At 41.7% G+C, this 19,734-nt stretch overlaps 1 protein-coding gene across 1 annotated transcript in view; it reads left to right on the top strand.

Moving 5' to 3' along the window:
* Positions 1-19,734, top strand: part of LCT (lactase) — a 49,900-nt gene that overhangs the window by 6,210 nt on the left and 23,956 nt on the right. Inside the window, exons 3-7 of the mRNA XM_069067848.1 lie at positions 3,491-3,574; positions 7,757-7,856; positions 9,593-9,671; positions 17,833-17,835; positions 18,377-19,100. Of these exons, the coding sequence (XP_068923949.1) occupies positions 3,491-3,574; positions 7,757-7,856; positions 9,593-9,671; positions 17,833-17,835; positions 18,377-19,100 (990 nt within the window). The remainder of the gene's footprint in view (positions 1-3,490; positions 3,575-7,756; positions 7,857-9,592; positions 9,672-17,832; positions 17,836-18,376; positions 19,101-19,734) is intronic.

Raw genomic sequence — 19,734 nt, 5'->3', positions numbered from 1 at the left:
TGTGTGTGTGTGTGTGTGTGTGTGTGTGTGTGTGTGTGTGTGTGTGTTAAGTGTCTGAGGCCGGAACCAAACTCCGGTCCTCCTAACTCTTGGGCTGGCACTTTACTCACTGCGCCACCTAGCTGCCCTAGACCTTGAGTTCTAATCTGGCCTCAGACACTTACTAGTTGTGTAACCCTGGGCAAGTCACTTACCCTCTGTCTGCCTTAATTTTCTAATTTGTAAAATGAGGATAATAATAGCACTTACCTCCCAGGGTTGCCATGACGATAAAATGAAATAGGTGTAAACACAGCCCAGTGTCTGATTCCTAGTAGGTACTTAAGAAATCTTGTTAAAATTTTTTAAAAATTAAAAATCATGTTGATGTTGTTTGAGGAGATTGACCATTGATTTTACAAAGTCCTTACTAGCTGGCAATGGTTTGATGCATACCTCTCCTTGGACAGTCTCAAAAACTTTTCTTTATCCCAAAATAATTATGGATTTTTTGTCATTCAGTCATATTAGACTCTGTGTGACCTCATTTGGGTTTTTATTGGCAGAGATGCTGGAATGGTTTGCCATTTCCTTCTTCAGTTCATTTTACAGATGAAGAAATTGAAGCAAACAAGGTTGAGTGAGTTATTCAGGGTCACACAGATAATGTGTGCCAAGAGTTGAACTCAGATCTTCCTGAGTCTAGGTCCTGCACTTTAGCTACTGTGACACCTTAGTTGCCCTAATTTCATTTGAAATTTTGTTCTTGTTGTTTTTTTGTTTTGTTTTGCTTTTTCATTTGAAATTTTAACTAACCTATCTAAAGAGCCTGTGTCTGCCTGGGCCAAGCATTCAACTAAAGGACAGCTGATTGCATTGCTTCCTTCAAAGCCCAGTTCAGGTGGGGTCTGATTCCCTCCCTGCTTCCCCCCCCCCCCCTCTGTACTTTGTATGTATTTAATTTTCTATGCATGTGATTCACCTCAATAGAATGTAAGTTCTTTGTCTTTGTGTTCATGTCCCTAGCACCAGCACATGCCTGGTACTTAGAAGGTGCAATAAATGCTTTTTGAACTAAACTTGAGGAATTGAGGTCAGTTTAGAGTAGAGCTGCTTTTCTGCTAATGGTTTTTTAAATGTGTGTTCTTTGTTATTTTTAAAAATTTTTTTGTTTTTTGGAGGACAGTTGGGGTAAGTGACTTGCCCAAGGTCACATAGCTAGTTTTTGTGTTAAGTGACTGAGGCCATATTTGAACTCAGGTCATCCTGACTCCAGAGCTGGTGGTGCTTTATTCACTGTGCCACCTAGCCGCCCCATGTGTGTTCTTCTTTAAACAACTTAGTTCTCACTTCCTCAAATCCTGTGGTTTAGAACAACAGTTTTTAAAAAAGCCAGAAGCCCAGGATGAAGCAGTCAGGGCCTCTGGGTGGTTTGTGGATGGCTCAGGGCTCATAGCTGTAAGTACTATTTAAAGAATCAGTGTGAGGTAGGTTGTACACACACCATTTATTCACACGGGGAAGGGTGACTGGGAGGAAGTGCTTTGTGAACCTTTCAGCACTATACAAAGTGTTTTGTTTATTCCAAAATGTGGTAACCATAGCTGAACAAAGTACTCCAGATGCGGTCTGATGGCGACAGAGTAAACAGGGCTATTGCTTCCCTTGCTCTGGATGCTGTTCTGTTGATGTAGCCAAAGGACACACTGGTTTTCAGAGTTTCCACACAACATTGCTGTATTGGGCTTGCAGTACCTTAAAACCCCAAGGTAAGGGAGTCTCTTTGGTTTGTTTTTTAGTATGAATGACTTTTATTCATGTTTCTTTTGTCCTCTGCTTAGGTAGTTGATTTCTTAAACCTAAGTGCAAGATTTTACATTTATCCCTCTTAAATCTTATTTGTTTCTGCCTCACCAATCCAACTCCTTTTGAGTTCCTAAACTAATGAAATAATATTTATAAACCCCTTAGCACAGTGCCTGGTGTCTAGTAGGCACATAATAAATGTTCATTCCCTTCCCTCCCTATTCTGTCACTTTCCCTTTTTTGTACCATCTGTAAATGTGACAAACCTGCCATGTAGACCCTTATTCAAATCATTGGATATTAAAGGACAAAGTCCTATAACTGATTCAATGACCTACTTCCACATTGACATAAATGTGCTTTGGGTCTGGTCAACCAATATTTCCAGACCCACCTAACTGTATTTTATTAGAAAATATAAGGACAGATTTTGACCCCAAGTCTATGGTACGGAGTTTAAAAAAAAAATACAAATGGGGGCAGCTAGGTGGTGCAGTGAATAGAGCACTGGCCCTGGAGTCAGAAGAACCTGCGTTCAAATCTGGCCTCAGACAGTTAACACAAAAACTAGCCATGTGACCTTGGGCAAGTCACAACCCCAATTGCCCTCCAAAAAAAAAAAATACAAATGGAGAAGGAGTAAGAGAAACACATTAAGCAGACAAGGCTAAATCTGGATTTAGCCATCATAACAGATAGCTACAAGATAGCAAATGTCAGATAAGTACAGATGATATAACTTAATTTAGAAAGCAACGTGGAGGGGTGGCCAGGTGGCACAGTGAGTAAGAGCTCTGGCCCCAGAGTCAGGAGACCTGGGATCGAATCCGGACTCGGATACTTAGCACCACACCCAGAAATAACTGGCCATGTAACCTTGAGCAAGTTATTTAACCCCAATTGCTTAAAAAAAAATACAGTAATGTGGAGTCAGTCAGCATATTATTAGGGTTCATAGGACATGTTGAATTTAATTGGCACTGAGAGTACATAACAAAGATTAGTCATTAGTCAAGCAAGATTAGTCTTTGTCCTCAAGGACTAGGTAAATCTAATAATCAAAGCAATCCAGAGAAGTATCTGAATAAAATAAATCTATAAAGATAGTATTTAACAAGTTCACAGAAAGGCAAGAGATCAAGTACTGTGCTCAGGGACTGACCTTCAAAAAGCAAAAAAAAAAAATTTGTTTTAAAAAAAAAAAAAAAGAAAGGCTTCCTAAAAGATGTGGCCTTAATTTGCATTCTAAAATGTTAATGAGATAATTTGATAAAGGTGGTGATTGAAGGAGGTGATTATCAGCAGCACTGGCCCTAGAATTCATGACTTTTTGAGGTTCCTGGTGTCTGGGATACAGCCAGCTATTTTTTTTTTTTAAGAAAAAGTTTTTTAAATTAAATTTTAAAGAGAAACTATCCCTTTCGTCATTTCTTATGATGCAATAATATACTTTTATACCACCAATTGTTTAGCCATTCCCTAGCTGATGAAGCCCAACTCAGTGGTCTAGGATCCATTATTGTCCATTGGAATTGGTCAGAGTCCTCTTGTCTCTAGTTTGTGCGTTCAGCCCCCACTTTCCTCTCTTTTCCTCTTTCCTTCTGCCAGCACTTAAGGCTCTACACAGAAGCCCAAAAAGCAGAACAATTCAAGCAAACTTTTGTCTTTTAGGTGCTTGCATTGTAATGATTCTGTTTGTTTGTAGGATTCCATCGATTTCCTCTCTCTTGATCTATTGTGTGATTGCCAAAGCAAGGCAGGTCCACCACAGGAGCTGAGTAAGCTGCAGGTAATTTGAGTCCTTTTCCATACTAATGATGAATGGAGTGGGTTTCTTGGAGTGTGTTAGATACTTAAGCTTCCAATTAATGTGTAGTAATAATAATAATAATAATAACTAGCATTTCTATAGCACCTGCTATGTACCAGGCAGGTGCTATTATTATCCTCATTTAACAGTTGAGGAAACTGAGGAAAACAGAGATTAAGTGATTTATCTAGGGTCACATAGCTAGTAAGTGTCTGAGGCTGTATTTGAACTCCGGTCTTCCTGAATCCAGGCCCAGGAGTCTATCCACTGAACCACTTAGTTACACAGGCTGAATTTTTCAATGACAAAGGGGATTTCTCATTTCTTTTTTTTTTTTTTAAAGCAATTGGGGTTAAGTAACTTGCTCAAGGTTACACAGCCAGTTACTCCTGGGTGTGGTGCTAAGTATCAGAGCCCGGATTCGATCCCAGGTCATCCCGACTCTGGGGCCGGTGCTCTTACTTGCTGTGCTACCTGGCTGCCCCTGGGGTTTCTCATTTCTAAGTAAGAGATCTGCTTGAAGTGGTACTGACTGAATCATTAGTAATACTCTTATTTAGACATTAGAGACATTAAAGTAATCATTCTTACTCTTGGGATACATATTTTTATTTAGAGGTACTGTGGCACTGGAGTAGGTAGGTAGTGCTGGGCCTGAAATCAAGAAGACTCTTCTTCCTGAGTTCAAATCTATCCTCAGACACTTACTAGCTGTGTGACCTTGAGCAAGTCACTTAACCCTGTTTGCTTCAGTTTCCTCAACTGTAAAATGAACTAGAGAAGGAAATGGCAAGCTAGTTTCTTTGCCAAGACAACCCCAGATAGGGTCACAAAAAGTCAGACATGACTGAAAATGAATGAACAACAAACAACAACAATAGTATATATTGAATTTAGCTGGATTTAGAGTCTGAAATACCTGGGTTTGAATCCTCCCTCAGGCATTTAATGGCTATGTAATCTTGGGCATATCACTTAGCTCTCTGGGACTCAGTTTCCCCATATGTATAATGAAGGAGGTGGACTCAATGTGCATGTTAGTTCTCCCATTCTTACTTGTCCATACCCTAGTCCCACTCCCTTTCATGATAGTAAATATATTAAAACACCCTGTGTTCTGAACTTTGGTGTCACAACTAGCTTATTTGTCTTCCTAGATTCTTTTAACCCCACCTACTCCTGTCCATGTATACTGTCTGTACTTTGTTTGAACTTTCTCCTGATCTGCTGTATCCCTGACTCTTTGACTTTTGGCGACCATAGATAGGGGCCTACTCCTGGGCCTTTTTCTCTATTCTTGCCCGATCCTCATCTCCTGTACTCTCATTGTCCTTAATCCTTAGCTCATCCTTCTTGGTATAAGCCCCAACCTTTGCCTTGCTGACTACCTGTGTCCCTATGGAACATTAGTTAAGCAATGACAAGTGTATTTGTTTTTTTGTCCCATATTTTGCCCCCTCTGGTCACCAAGGTGATGGCTTGTCAAACAAGTTATCAAATTAAAGTCCTGGTTTATCACATCCCTCCTGACCCACAGGGTTAAAGTCTCAGCTCACCTAATAATAAATAAATAATAAACGTATAAATGACAACTCAGCCCTGGTTCACACATGTTTGTCCCTACCTCTCTATCATCAAGTATCAGCATTACTGCAAGCAAAGGTCAATAGGTCAACCAAGATAATGGTTATATCCATGATACTAAACGTCTTCTCTTTGTATGAGACAATGTTTAGGACTCACCATCAGTAGGAAAGCATACTTTGAGTGGGGTTGAGCTATAATGAATCATTCTCACCCTCCCACCTGATCTCCCTGTAATCAACAGACTTCATATATGAGACATGATGGACCAGCACTGAGATTTGTGAAAGTTTGTGTGCAAACTGAATTTGAAACTCATTTGTGTGTGAACTAAATCCACAAGTTTGGTTTTTACTCATTGGATAGACCAGCAGTTTCCCAAATAAGGACTCTGTGTCCCCAGTGGGCCATGCAGTGACCCCAAGGCAGTAGTAGATCAGAAATTAGAAAGATGGGTTCCATCTCACCTTTCTTGTGATAGTTGATAGAGCCACCAGCCCACCCCACTTAGGCACTATCACACAAGAACCCTTCTTCCCTTCCCCTCCAAGTGTCTTCCCTTCTACTCTTAGTAGAGGTCCCTAGGGCAGACAAAACCTAACCACAACCACCTGCATCAGCAGCTGTTCAGGCAAAAAATTCCTCCCCACCCCCAGTGTTGGCCCGCCTTGCTGATCCACTTTTCCTCCTAGGCAGCGGCTAATATGACACTCTCTCCAATCTCCTTTTTTGGTGGGACAGAGTGAGCTACTCAGGACAGCCATGGGTGGATAGGTCAACATCTACATCAGAGGTCTCATATTCTTTTTCTCCAAAATCCATATCCCCTCCTGACGTCTCCTATTTCTGCCATGTCTAGTCTTCCAGTCACTCCTGGGAGCAATCCAAACGCCTTTCTTTCCCTTATCCCACATATCTAATCATTTTCCAAAGCCTATTAATTTGACTTCCACAAAATTTCTTATGTTCATTCTCTTCTCTCTATTCATACAGCTACTGTCCTCTTTCAGGCCCTCATCACCTCACACCTAGATAACATTGTGATAACAATAGCCTCCCAATTGCTATCCCTGCCTCAGGTCTCTCCCTACTCCTTTCTATTCTCTGTACAGTTGACTGGGTCACTCCCCTACTCAGTTAACTCACATGGTTCTCTATTGACTCAAAGATACAACATTATTTCATCTTTAACTCATCCTTTTTAAATATCCATTTTTTAAAGCTTTGTAATGCACAAAATTTGGTATGGCAGTGATGTACATAATTTAAAAGTAAGTAATATATATATATGGAGAGGGTGTTCAGTTTTTTATTGATATAAGTGTGCAATAGAATAGTTTGGAGACCACTGGATTAGACTAGAATGTGGTATTAAGCACCATTTCTTCTCCCACAAAGACCTGTGTTAGTTCTACTTACTAATTAGAGCCACTCAATTCACTTTGACAACATATTTAAAGTGCCTGCTGTATACAAGGCTAGGAATGTTACATATTGGCCCAAGTAGTTTGCAATCCAAATGATATTCAGATGCCATTTCCAGACCCAGTTAGTCAAGATGATTTTTTAAAAAAAAGATTTATTAGAAATACAATATCGGGGCAGCTAGGTGGTACAGTGAATAGAGCACCGTCCCTGGAATCAGGAGGACCTGAGTTCAAATCCAACCTCAGACACTTAACATGTACTAGCTGTGTGACCTTGGGCAAGTCACTTAACCCCAATTTCCCTGCCTTCCCCCCTCCAAAAAAAAAAGAAATGCAATATCAAATATCAGTGCAAATAGTTAAATTTGCTTTGCAGCTATTTATTTACATATAACTAATAATAGCTAATACTAATAATAACTAGCATTTATATAGAACTTTAAGGTTTTGCAAAGCACTTTACAAATATTATTTCATTTTATTCTCACAACCCTGGGAGGCAAATACTATTTTTATCCATTTTACAGATGAAGAAACTGAGGCAAAGAAAGTCCAGCGATTTGTTGTCACACAATGTCTGAGCCAGGATTCAGTGACACCCAACACACAAAATGTCATAATTTTATGATTTTTGCCTCTAAGTCTCCATGGGAATTCTTTGTCCATTCATTCCTCTTCCCTTTTCTTCTGATATGGGCCCCGTTAGTGTGTGCTTTGTTTGGCTGGTTTGGTTTTTGAGTTTTGGGTTTTTTTGGCTTGGCATTATTATTTCAAGGCCTTTCTACATAATTTTCCATTTTTCATGCTTGTCAATATTAATGCATTATATTATTACATCAGATAAAGGGGTCACAGCTCTTCACTATTGTTGTGCATTTTAGATTACTTCTAGTTTTTAAAATTGCAAATAATGCTGCAGTACATTCTTAGCAGTGATGTAATTAATGAGATAAGGTATGATTATTTTTGTAATTTTTACTGCATGTTGCCAGTTTGCTTTCCCCTCTTTCCCTTACAAAACTTGTAATTCCACCAACAATGAATGAGTATAAACCAAACTGATTCTTGTACACCCCTCAATATGCCTATTGCTTTTGGAAGCTCTAGACTGAGCAGCCTCGGTTCCTGACTGGTTTTTGTTTCTTTGCAGACCTTCTATCCCAAAGTGAAAGTTTTCATCTTTAGTCTAAAATTTCACAACTGTGCTCCCTTGAAGGAGAAATCAGCTCAACTGTTCAACGTGAGCGAAGGTTGGTAGGAAATGCCCAGAGAGGCTGAAATTGGCTTTAATGAACAGACTGTTCATCTCTAAATTCCTTTCCTGCTCTAAATCCTATCATCTGTGAAAGACTGCAGTTCAGAAGTGGAAAGATAGCAAATAGGGTCAAACTTGTAAGAAAACAAGGATGACAGCTTTGCTAGGAATTTGGTGCCAGATTGTACTTACTGTTCCTTTCTTCCTTACTCACCTGCCTCTGACCCCAGCTACCATGTGTAATCGGTATGGGTGTGATGGAGATGATTCTTTGGGTGGTGTCTGGAGTAGCACATATTTAGAGAAGCTATGTGGTCCAGGGGAAAGTGTGCAGGCTAAGAACTGGGAGACCTAGGACTCTGGGCAAGATCACAAGAATAACAATGACCTGTCTCCTTCACAGAGTTGCTATGATGAAGATAGTACAATTTTACATAGCACCTTAAAGTTTACAAAGTGCTAACCTTTATCCCCCTGGGGGATGGGCAGCAAGGTATCATCACCCAAATTCAGATGAGGAAAGGTTCACACAGCTAGTATCAGAGCTAGGACTGGTACTCTGCTCACCCAACTCCAAGACAAGTTTTTTTTTTTTTTTTTGCCTTACATCACCCTGACTCTTATTGGGATAATATGAATAAGGTCTATTCAACAGCATGGGAGGAACTTTGAAAAGCATACATGTCCAAGGTAGATACTCAGTTATTAAATGTGTGTACCAGGAAGGTATACACTCAAAGGAAGAGTCAGACTGCTTAGACATGTATTTTAGTTCTTCCTAGCAAAAACTTGTCCAAATGTCTCACTGAAAAGGACACTCGTAAGTAAGGGGATGAGACAGCTATGTGGTGCCGTGGAGAGTGCAGACCTGGAGTCAAGAAGACTCATCTTCCTGGGTTCAAATCTGGCACCAGATACTCACTAGCTGTGTGACCCTGGACAAGTCACTTAACCTTGTTGGTCTCAGTTTCCTCGTCTATAAGGTGAGCTGGAGGAGGAAATGAAAACCACTCTAGGGTCTTTGCCAAGCAAACCTTAGATGGGGGTCACGGAGAGTGGGACACAATTAAAATTACTGAACAACAAAAAAGTGGGGTGTGCTGGACCCAGACTGAGTGAATTTCTGTGACATTCAGTTTTTCCGTCTGCAAAAGGACTGATCCAGTTTGCCACCTGTTTGCCTTATAGGGCCAAATAGGTAACAAATGCTATTAGGTCCACATCTGGATGCTTATCATTTGCCAGCACATTCCACCTAGATCAGTTTTAATTGAGTAAATCACCCCAGCAAAAATATAGGTTAGAATTTTTTTCCATCCTCATTAATTCCTCAACCTATGAAGGAATGAAAAGCAATGAGTAAAATTGAGAACTGACCTTGAAACTAGGAAGATCTGAATTCACGTCCCATCTGTAACACATCTGACCCTAGATAAGTCATTTAACTTCTTAGGGCTCCAGAGAACTACTCCAGAGAAGCGGCCAACCTGCATGGGCAGAGGAAGCTTCCCCATGTAGGAAGTCCCAATGCCAGTGAAATCACAGGTTCAGCCCCTAAACTTAGGAAGGAATTGAAAATGTCCAGAGGTAGGTACTGAAAGGGCATTTAATCTGCTACTTAGACTTTTCATTTCATAGAGCTCTTTCTAGGCACTAAAAAACTCCTAAAGATGGATGCCCATTCTGATGGGCAGTCTGCATGTGTGATTGAACAAACTTCTTATCTTACAGCCATAAATAAAGACCAAATACTGACCATTGGGTTTGATGTCAGTGAATTTCTACAGTGTCCTTCCAATGCAAAGAAAAGGTAAGACCAATTTTCTTCTGTTTGGGGCTGGATGATCTCGGTGTGGGAGCATATCTTCCACTAAATATCTGTGTGACCTTGGACAAGTAACTTTATCTGTCTGATAAATGAGATGAAATCTCATTTTCTCCCTCAGTTTTTTCCCCTCAATTGTAAAATGGGGGAAAGGCTATTCAGAAAACAATATGACAATATTTTCAATGGCTTATGAAATGTCACTTGGAGATGGGTGTATTATTATAAGACTCTGGCAAATGGTATCTCCTAGAGCAAGCTGGAAGACAGAGTTGCTTCCCAGGCCTTCAAATATTACCCTTTTACTCTCTTCAAATATTTATTTGTCCACTTCTATAATAGAATTTTATCTGATTAGAACTTTACAATTCTATTAAGGCAACTGGGAGGTACAGTGGCTAGAACACCAGACTTGGAGTTAGGAAGAACAAAGTTCAAATCCAGTCTCAGACACTTACTAGCTGTGTGACCCTGGGCAAATCACTTGTCCTCTGTCTGCCTCAGTTTCCTTACCTGTAAAATGGAGATAATAATAGCACTACTTCCCAGGATTACCATGAAGATAAAATGAGATAATATTTGTGAAGTGTTTTGCAAACCTTAAAGAGTCATATCAATGCTGGTTTTTGTTATTAATTAGTTACAAAGCTGCCTCCAGAAACATCATCACATTCAGTAGATGCAATAACCCTCTGAAGTAGTGTTATAGAAATGTAAATTTTTAAGATCTTCCCTGCCCCTAGGTTAAGTGCCCCTGGAGCCTGTGGTGGGAGGCTTGTTTTTCAGGAGATACTTTGTGATTGGGCAGTGGGTCAAGAAGGTTGTTACATTCTCTGAACCTAGAGAAGGCTATATAAGCCCTGATGTGAAGCTTTGCTTTGGGTCTCACTTTGAGAAGTGTTGTGTGATTTGACCAGACGAGACTCTGGGCAGCCGTTGAGAGCCCTCTGGCTTTGAAAACCCAGATGCTGATGCTTACCTCTCTGGTAACTGGGATTAGGTATGTATGTAATGGTTGGACAGTTGGAGGCCTGTCTGCTTGATCTGTTTGTCTCTCTGTCTTCTTGTAACTTCTGCTTGTAACCTATCTATATACTCTGAAGTTCGGGGTGCTGACCTTTTCCCCCTGAACTAGTTAAATGACATATGTTTGATTAAAGCAAGATTGTTAACCCATTTTGAGTTGCTTTCCTTTAGAAAGGCAGATCTAAGAACCTGTGTTGGCAGCCACCCTGGGGATGCTGGGGTGCTTGCTGCAACAGGTAGATAGGGCCAAGCATTACCAACCTCATTTTTCAGATAAGGAAACTGAGACCAAGAAGAATGAAATGGCTTGCCTAAGGTTTTACAGATAGTCAATGGTATTGGGCTGGAACCCGGATCACCTCACTCCTAACCCAGGACTCTTTGCCCAGTGCACATGGGTTCTGTACCACAGGATCATACTCAATGTTGGTTCTATTCAAATCTCTCGCCAAAGGGAAGGGTCCCTTTCTTCTCCTAAGCTGGGTGGGCCTGAGTGATTACCTCTTTCCATTTCCTTCCTCACTAGTTTTTTGGCAAGCTACCTGGTACCTACTGTATGAATCTAAATACTCACAACTTCTGTCTTTCTTTGCCTTGTCTCATCTCTTTTCTCTTCTAGAGAGCTAAGTATTGACTAGGGAACTCTCTATCTTGTGAAGCTTCCTACATGGGGCTTACAGCTAGGTGTGGATTCAGGAATACCCAAATTCAGACATTTACTAGCTGTGTCATCCTGGGCAAGTCACTTGACCTCTGTTTTATCATCTGTAAAATTAGGGAATTGGATGCGCTGGTCTCTCATATCTCTAGATCCACAGTCCATGATTTCTGGAAGCCAGGTGGCCAAAAGTGGCACAGATGGTTTACTTTGGTTATGTGGACTTCAGCCCTACACTGTTTATGTTAACCAGCCAGAAATCAGCTACTGGTTTTGGTTCGGATCTCTAGGTCTAAACCAGGGGTGGGGAACCTTTGGCCTCAAGGCCACATGTGACCTTCTACATCCCAGGGTACAGCCTTTTGACTAGTTTTACAGAACAAATCCTTTTATTAAGGGGATTTGTTATGTGAAGTTTGGATCCAGTTGAATGGTTGCACTTAAGGACCTAGAGGGCCACATGTAGCCTCAAGCCTGTAGGTTTCACACCCCTGGTAATAATATAATGGCAATCTGACAGAGAGCTCTGAACCAGGAGGCCTGGACTCTCTAACTTGCTCTAAGACCATAATTTTATCTGAGTCTCAGTTTCTCTGTCTTTAAAAACATTAGCGGGATAAGGACTAGACCAGGGATTATCATTGGTATGAGGCATGCTGAATGAGGCCACTTTATTACATCACTTCTTCACACATGAGAGTTGCATGATGCAGTGGAGTAAAACTCAAAAAGGGATGGGGGCCACTAAATCCAGCTCCATATTAATGTAGAAAATCACATAGTCGGTATTCTAATGTTCCTTTATTTATTTTATTTTGTATTATTGTGTATTTTATTACACGTTTTCCAGTTGCCTTTTAATCTGGTTTTGGAGCCCTCAGGACTGCTGCTGGCTACATAGATAACTTCTCAAATAACTTGAGCTTTGACTTTTAGAGAAAGGCTAGGTGCCACGTCAACCCAAAGAGAGGCAATTCACAAGAAAGGGATTTATCTGCTGGGTAGATGATCTCTGTTCTCTGCCTCATCAGCAGGGAGGGTCCTTGATAATCATTCACAATTTTCCAAAACTTCTGATGCTTTTGTAACAATCCCAGGAGGCAAATAATGTCAATGTTATTGCCACCATTTTACAGACAGGTAAATTGAGGTTCTGAGAAATTACTTGACTTCCAAATCATCCCAGTAACTAATGGCTGAGCTAAGACTCTAGTCTTCTGACTCCTTGGATCATGGCGCACCAGACTTGGAATATGTGGGTACCTATCCTACTTCAGCAATGTCATCCTGGGCAGGTCACTTCAACTCTCCATGCTCTTTTTCCTCATCTGTAAAATGAGGGGCTTGGAGTCTGGCTGTCTCTGAAGGTCCCTTCCAGCAACAGACCTAAGACCCCAAGTTTGGTGTCCTACTATACCACCCTCCAAAGGGCCAGGGTCAGAAAGAAGGGCTTCAGAGAGTGAGAACCTGACTTGTTCACTTGTTGCTGACTGAGTATTTCTCTGATCTTCTTCCAGAACCAAATCTTTGGCTTAGCAGACATTTCCAGAAGATCCTTTCCCCTGTTCTCCTCCATTCAAATGGATAATTGAGGATTGACTCTAATTATGGAATCATAAAATTTTAGGATTGGAAAAGCCCTCAGATCCCTTCTAGTACAGCCTCCCACCCAGCACAGGAATCTTTTTGTCATTCCTGACGAGGTGTCATCCAGCCTCCTCTGGAAGACCTTTGGGTATCTCCCCAGGTAGTTCCTTCTACTTTTGGACCTCCCTCACTATTACAAGGGTCTTCCTTAGACTGAGCTAAAACTTGACTTTTTGTAACATCTACTCATTGGTCCTCAGGAGATTTTTTTGAAGCTAAGAAAAAAAAAAATCCAATCCTCCTATAAGATAATCCTTGAGGAAGCTGGGGGTACAGTGAATAAAGCTGGGCCAAGAGTTAGGAAGAGGAGTTCAAATCCAGCCTGAGACACTTGTTACTTAAGCTCTGTTTGCCAAAGTTTACACAATTGTAGAACGCGGATAACAACACCTACCTTGCAGAGTTTTGTGAGGATCAAATGAGATAATATTTGTAAAAAGTGCTCAGCAGAGTGCCCAGCACATAGTAGGTACTGTATGAATATTTATCCCCTTGTCCCCTTCTTCAGTTTTTTGAAGAAAATAACCATGTCTCCTCAGCCTCCAGCCCCCAAGTTCTTGGAACATCCTCATCCTGAATCAAATAATCACAAAATTTTAGAACTGAAGGGAAGCTTCCTCTTAAAAAAAAAAAAATTGTTTATTTATTTACTTTTAGCTTACAACATTCCATTCCACAATTCCTTGATTTCCAAATTTTCTCTCCCTCCCTTTCCTCCCCTCTCCCCCACCCATGGCAGCATGCAATCCGATATATGTTCTACAGATACCTTCACATTAAACATTAATCAAGTTGTAAAGAAGGATTATAACCAAAGGAATGAACCATGAGAAAAAAGGAACAAAACAAAGCAAAAAAGAGAGGGAACAAGTAGTTTGCTTCAATGGGCATTCAGATTCTATAGTTTTTTCTCTGGATGTGGATAACCCCTTCCATCATGAGTCTTTTGGAGTTGTCTTACAGGCTTGCATTGCTGAGAGGAGTCCAGTCTATCAAAGCGCATCCGTAATTGTGTACAATGTTCTCCTGGTTCTGCTCAAAACTTCCTCCTAGCCTGAGGTTTTTAATCTTGGGGTCCCTGGCCCCTGAACAGACTTAGGGTATCTATGAATTTTGATAGGATAAAAAAATGACATCTTTATTTTTCCCTAACCTCTGAATGAAATGTAGCATTTCCTTCTATTTCGTTTTGGTTTTTTTGGAGGAGGGAAGGCAGGACAATTGGGGTTAAGTGACTTGCCCAAGGTCACACAGCTAGTAAGTGTTAAGTGTCTGAGGTCATATTTGAACTCAGGTCCTCCTGACTCCAGGGCTGGTGCTCTATTCATTGCACCACCTAGCTGCCCCTTTTTTGTTTTTGTTTATTTATTTATTTATTTATTTTTATTTCCTTACATTTCGAATGTAGGCAGCAAAACATTTTGAAGAGATGTCCATAGGCTTTACCAGACTGCCAAATGAGCCTAAAAAGATTGAGAACCCCTGGTCTAAGTCAAGGGTAGCAGAATTCACAAGTTGATCAAGTGAATTGAAGTTCTAGTTCTTATATTAACCAGAAACTGGCTTCTGGGAGTGGGGAAAGAGGGTGTTTAAAATGTCTATATCTAAACATTTGATTGACAGCTTGGTGAGAGAGACTTGAATCAGGTGTTGGGAGAACTGAACTTTAGTTCTGGTCCAACCACAAGCTTGTGGTATGACCACAGTGAGTCACTTAACTTTTGTGTTTCAGTTTCTCTGGCTTTAAAATACAGATAATATACCTGTCCCCAAAACATCTTGGGGGCAGGTAGGTGGTGCAGTGAATAGAGTATCAGTCCTGGAGTCAGGAGGACCTGAGTACAAATCTTTCCTTAAAAACTTACTATCTGTGTGACCCCGGACAAGTCACTATACCCTGTTTGCCTCAGTTTCCTTATCTATAAAGTGAGCTGGAGAAGGAAATGGCAAACCACTCCAGTTTCTTTGCCAAGAAAACAACAAATTGGGGTCATGAAGATTGGGCACACACCTGAAAACCGACTGAACAACTGATAAAAAAAAAACCTTACAGAAAAGTAACTAAGTTAGCTGAAGAAATAGTCACCCTCTTAAAATGTGATGCCTAGAGCACAGTACCAGATATGATCTGACCAGGACAGAACATCTGGGATGACCAGTTCCTCCCTCATTCTGGATGCTATGCTGCTATTTTGTGTGTTAGTGTTGTTTTCTTTTTGGTTAGATTGTTGTAAGGAACTCCCAGTGAGGACACTTTCTCTGCTAATGCTCACCAGTAGCTGTTCTAAATTTCAGCATTTTGGAGTGTCACTTTGGGCACTGAGGGCTTAAATCATTTACAGCCTTCCTGATTCCAAGGTGAAGGTTCTGTCCGTTCTCCCAGGGTAGCTCTCTGTTTTCATGTTGTCACTTTCTGAACAGCAATAAAAAAATAAACTGAATGTTTCCTGATTCTAATAGCCATACTTGGACATTGTAGGCAGGTAGTCAAGTCAAAGAATCTTTATTCAGCACCTACTGTGTGCCAGTCATCGGGTTAGACCTGGCAATAGAAAGAAAGGCAAAAAAAGAGTCCCTGATCTCAGTGAGCTCACAGTCAGGCAACATGCAAAGAGCTAAGTGCGGGGTTAAGGGACGTTAGGGAAGACTGACGGTAGAAGACAAGATTTTAGCTGAGGCCTGAAGCAAGCCAGGAAAGTCAGGGGATGGAAAGGAGGAGGGAGAGAGTTCCAGGCAGATGGAGTGGCTTGTGCAGAATCCACTGTCATTGGACTGCAAAGTACATGGAGGGAAATAAGATGGAAGACTGGGGAAGATATGAGGGGGCCAGGTTAGGAAGGGCTTTAACGGCTAAATGGAGGTTTTTATATCTGATCTTAGAAATGATAGGAAGCGGGGGCTAGGTGGAGCAGTGAATAGAGCACTGGCCCTGGTCAGGAGGACCTGAGTTCAAATTTGGCCTCAGAAACTCAACACAAAAACTAGCCATGTGACCTTGGGCAAGTCACTTATCCCCAATGCCTTCCAAAAAGCAAAAAAAAAAAAAAAAAGAAGAAGAAGAAGAAATGATAGGGAGCCACTAAAGTTTATTGTGTAGGGAATGATGGGCTTAGATTTGCATTTTGAGATCATCTTGAAAGCAGAGTGGGGGATGGCCTGGAGTGGGGAGAGACCTGAGGCAGGAGACTCACCAGCAGGCTACTGGGCATGAGGAGGTGAGGGGCTGCACCAGTGATGGCAGTGTCTGAGGAGGTGGGGTAGTATACAAGAGATGCTACAAGAACAGATTTGATATGATAACCAACTGAATATGAGAGGCAAGAGAGAGAATGAGGAGTTGAGAATGACACCTAGTTTGCAAGCAGGGATGCCTGCTAAGATAGTGGTGACCTTGACAGAAATAGGGAAATTAGAAAAAGGGAATGGTTTGATTAGGAGGAAGAGAAAGAGCTCAGTTTTATACATGTTAAATTTAGGACGTCTATGGGCTATCCAGTTTGAGAGGGTTGATGGGTAGGTGGGGATGTGAGACTGGAAGTCAGGAGAGAGGTTAGGGCTTGGTAACTAGTTCTGAGAACCATCTATGCAGAAATGAAAATTGAATCTGTGGGAGTTGAGTTAACCAACTGAAGTGGTATAGTGAGAAGAGAAGGCCCAGGACAGCACCTAAGGAGACATTCACAGTTAGTGGAAATGACTTGGTGACAACCTAGCAAGGGAGACTAGGCCATGAGAGCCACAACCAGTTTTGGAGTAGGTTTTTTTGTTTATGTTTTTGGTTTTTTGCTTTTTGGAGGGGAGAAGACAGGGCAATTGGGGTTAAGTGACTTGCCACAGGTCCCAAAGCTAGTTATCTGTAATGGGAATGTAAATTTTTAAGATCTTCCCTGCCCCTAGGCTAAAGTGCACCTGGAGCCTGGGCTTGTTTTTCAGTAGATACTTTTTGATTGGCCAGTGAGTCAATAGGGTTGTTACATTCTCTGAGCCAGGAGAAGGCTATATAAGCCCTGATGTGTAGCTTTGTTTTGGGGCTCACTTTGAGAAGTGTTCTGTGATTTGATCAAATGAGACTCTGGGAAGCCGTTGTTGAGAGCCCTTGGGCTTTGAAAAACCCAGATGTTGATTTGGTTTGGATGTAATGGTTGGACAGTTTGGAAACTGTCTACTTGATCTGTTTCTGTCTTGATAATTCTGTCTGTATATTCTGAAGTTCGGGGTGCTGACCTTTTTCCCCTGAACTAGGTAAGTGATACATATTTGACTGATTAAAGTAAGCTTGTTAACCCATTTTGAGTTGCTTTTCTTTATCAAAGCAGATCCAAGAACCTGTGTTGGCAGCCACCCTGAGGACGCTTGGGGTGCTTGCGGATACATTATCCTATCTGAGACTGGATTTGAACTCAGATCCTCCTGACTCCAGCACCAGTGCTCTATTCACTGTGCCATCTAGCCACCCCTTTTGTTTTTGTTTTTATTTTTGCTTTTTGAAGGGGGAAAGCAAGGCAGTTGGGGTTAAGTGACTTGCCCGATGGGGTGGGGTTTTTTTTTGAGGGGGGTGTTGATCTTTCTTTGTATGTCCGTGTCTGGCACATAGTAAGGTCTTCTTGAGGAGTTTAGCCACCCAAGGTAGGAGAGATAGAGGAAAATAACTTTCAGGATGAACATATATCATGGACAGAGTAGATGTGACTGATTTTGCAAACTTACTTTAAGTCCCACCTAAAATCCTACCTCCTCTTCCTCCTCCTTTTTTTTTTTACTTTGTGGAGGGCAATCGGGGTTAAGTGACTTGCCCAAAGTCACACGGCTAGTAAGTGTGTCAAGTGTCTGAAGCCGGATTTGAACTCAGGTCCTCCTGACTCCAGGGCCAGTGCTCTATTCACTGCACCACCTAGCTGCCTCAATCCTACCTCCTTCTTAATTCCAGTGCCTTCCTTCTGTTGATTATGACATTTACCCTGTATATAACTTGCATTGCATAAGTATTTTTTACATGCTGTCCTTTGCCTCCCCCCCCCCCACTTTGATTGTAAGCTCCTTGAGGGTAGGGACTGTCTTTTGCCTCTTTTTGAATCCCCAGAGCTTAACATGGTGCCTGGCACATAGTAGGTGCTTAATATGTTTATTATTGTATTATATTGTATATGTTGTATTATATATGTTTTGGTTTTGGTTGGTTTGTTGGTTTGCTGCCCACCCTCCCTCCCCCTTTAAAATTCTTTTCTACAGGGAATTATTCAAGTAGTGAGAGGGGGGGTAGAGAAGGATATATTTGAAAATGAAAGTGGTATGAAAAGAAAACATATAAGTACAAATTAAACAAAACAAAGGATTCCTTCCTCTTCTAATCCTTTGGCAGGTATTGTTCCCTACCTGACAATCTGGTTGGCCAAACTGAAGAGCAGGACGGGAGCCCAGTGGCCGCCTTCTCTGTGACGCCTCCCTCAGCCTACTGGAGAGTCTGGCAGATGTTTGCTAACCAGTCTGTGGCAGAGAGAGACTCGTTCCTGAATGATGTTTTCCCTGGAGGTTTTCTCTGGGGTGCTGCCACAGGAGCCTTTAATGTGGAGGGAGCCTGGGCAGAAGATGGAAGAGGAGAAAGTATCTGGGACAGGTTTGGACACCAGGGCCACACTGAGAATGCAGCAGCTCCTGATGTGGCCAGTGACAGCTACCACAAGGTCGAGTACGATGTCGCTCTGCTCCGTGGTCTCCGGGCTCAGGTCTACAAGTTTTCCATCTCATGGTCCAGAATCTTCCCCACTGGCTACAAGAACAGCATTAACTCTCGGGGGGTAACCTACTATAACAAACTGATTGACAGCTTGCTGGACTCCCACATTGAACCAATGGTGACCTTGTTCCACTGGGACCTCCCACAGGCCCTGCAGGATCATGGGGGCTGGCAGAATGAAAGCGTGGTGGATGCTTTTGTGGACTATGCAGCTTTTTGCTTTGCCACCTTCGGGGACCGGGTGAAGCTGTGGGTGACCTTCCATGAGCCATGGGTGATAAGCTATGCAGGCCATGGCACTGGGCAGCATGCCCCAGGCATCTCTGACCCAGGAGTAGCCTCCTTTAAGGTACTTCCTACCTCTAGGACTTACACTGCTCTGAGCAGTCTGTCAATCAGTAGCCATTTATTAAGACCTTACTACATGCTAGATACTGTACTAAGTGCTGAGGGTACAAAGAAAAGCAAAAACACAGTCTGCCCTCAAGGAGTTCACATTCTAACGGAATATTAGGAGAGGACATTAAGTTAATCTGTTTTCCTTCAGCTAGTACAGATACCATTTCTGACCGATCATTCCTCCCATCACAGGTCTATAGCTGGAAGAGATCTCAAAGACCTTCTAGGGCCACCCCCTTATTTTATATCTGAGGAAACTGAGGCTTATGGAGATTAAGTGGTCAACCATGGCTAGCAAGCACCAGAAGAGAGATCTGAACTCAGATATTCCAACTCTAGAACCAACATGCTTTCAACAAGAGTTTTTGTCGTTTTTTCTGTAAAAGCTTCTTTCCATGGAAATGTGTCCTAGAGTAGCTATTAGTACTACACTATAGTTTTTCCTACTATCCATTGCTTTCATTTAAATTCCATTCAGGGCTTTCCAGGCAAGATCACAGAGTGAGAAAATCTATTGGAGTCAGGTTTCTCACACATCCCTCAAAAATTAACAAATAGAAATACCAAAGAAGAGAAATAGCTAA

Source organism: Petaurus breviceps, unplaced genomic scaffold (genome assembly GCF_028583685.1).
Source record: "Petaurus breviceps papuanus isolate PSGF00001 unplaced genomic scaffold, PetGlider_PUasm1.0 90752, whole genome shotgun sequence".
Lineage (NCBI taxonomy): Eukaryota > Metazoa > Chordata > Mammalia > Diprotodontia > Petauridae > Petaurus > Petaurus breviceps.
The sequence above is the reverse complement of the archived record's forward strand: the minus strand, read 5'-3'. Positions and strand labels throughout refer to the sequence as shown.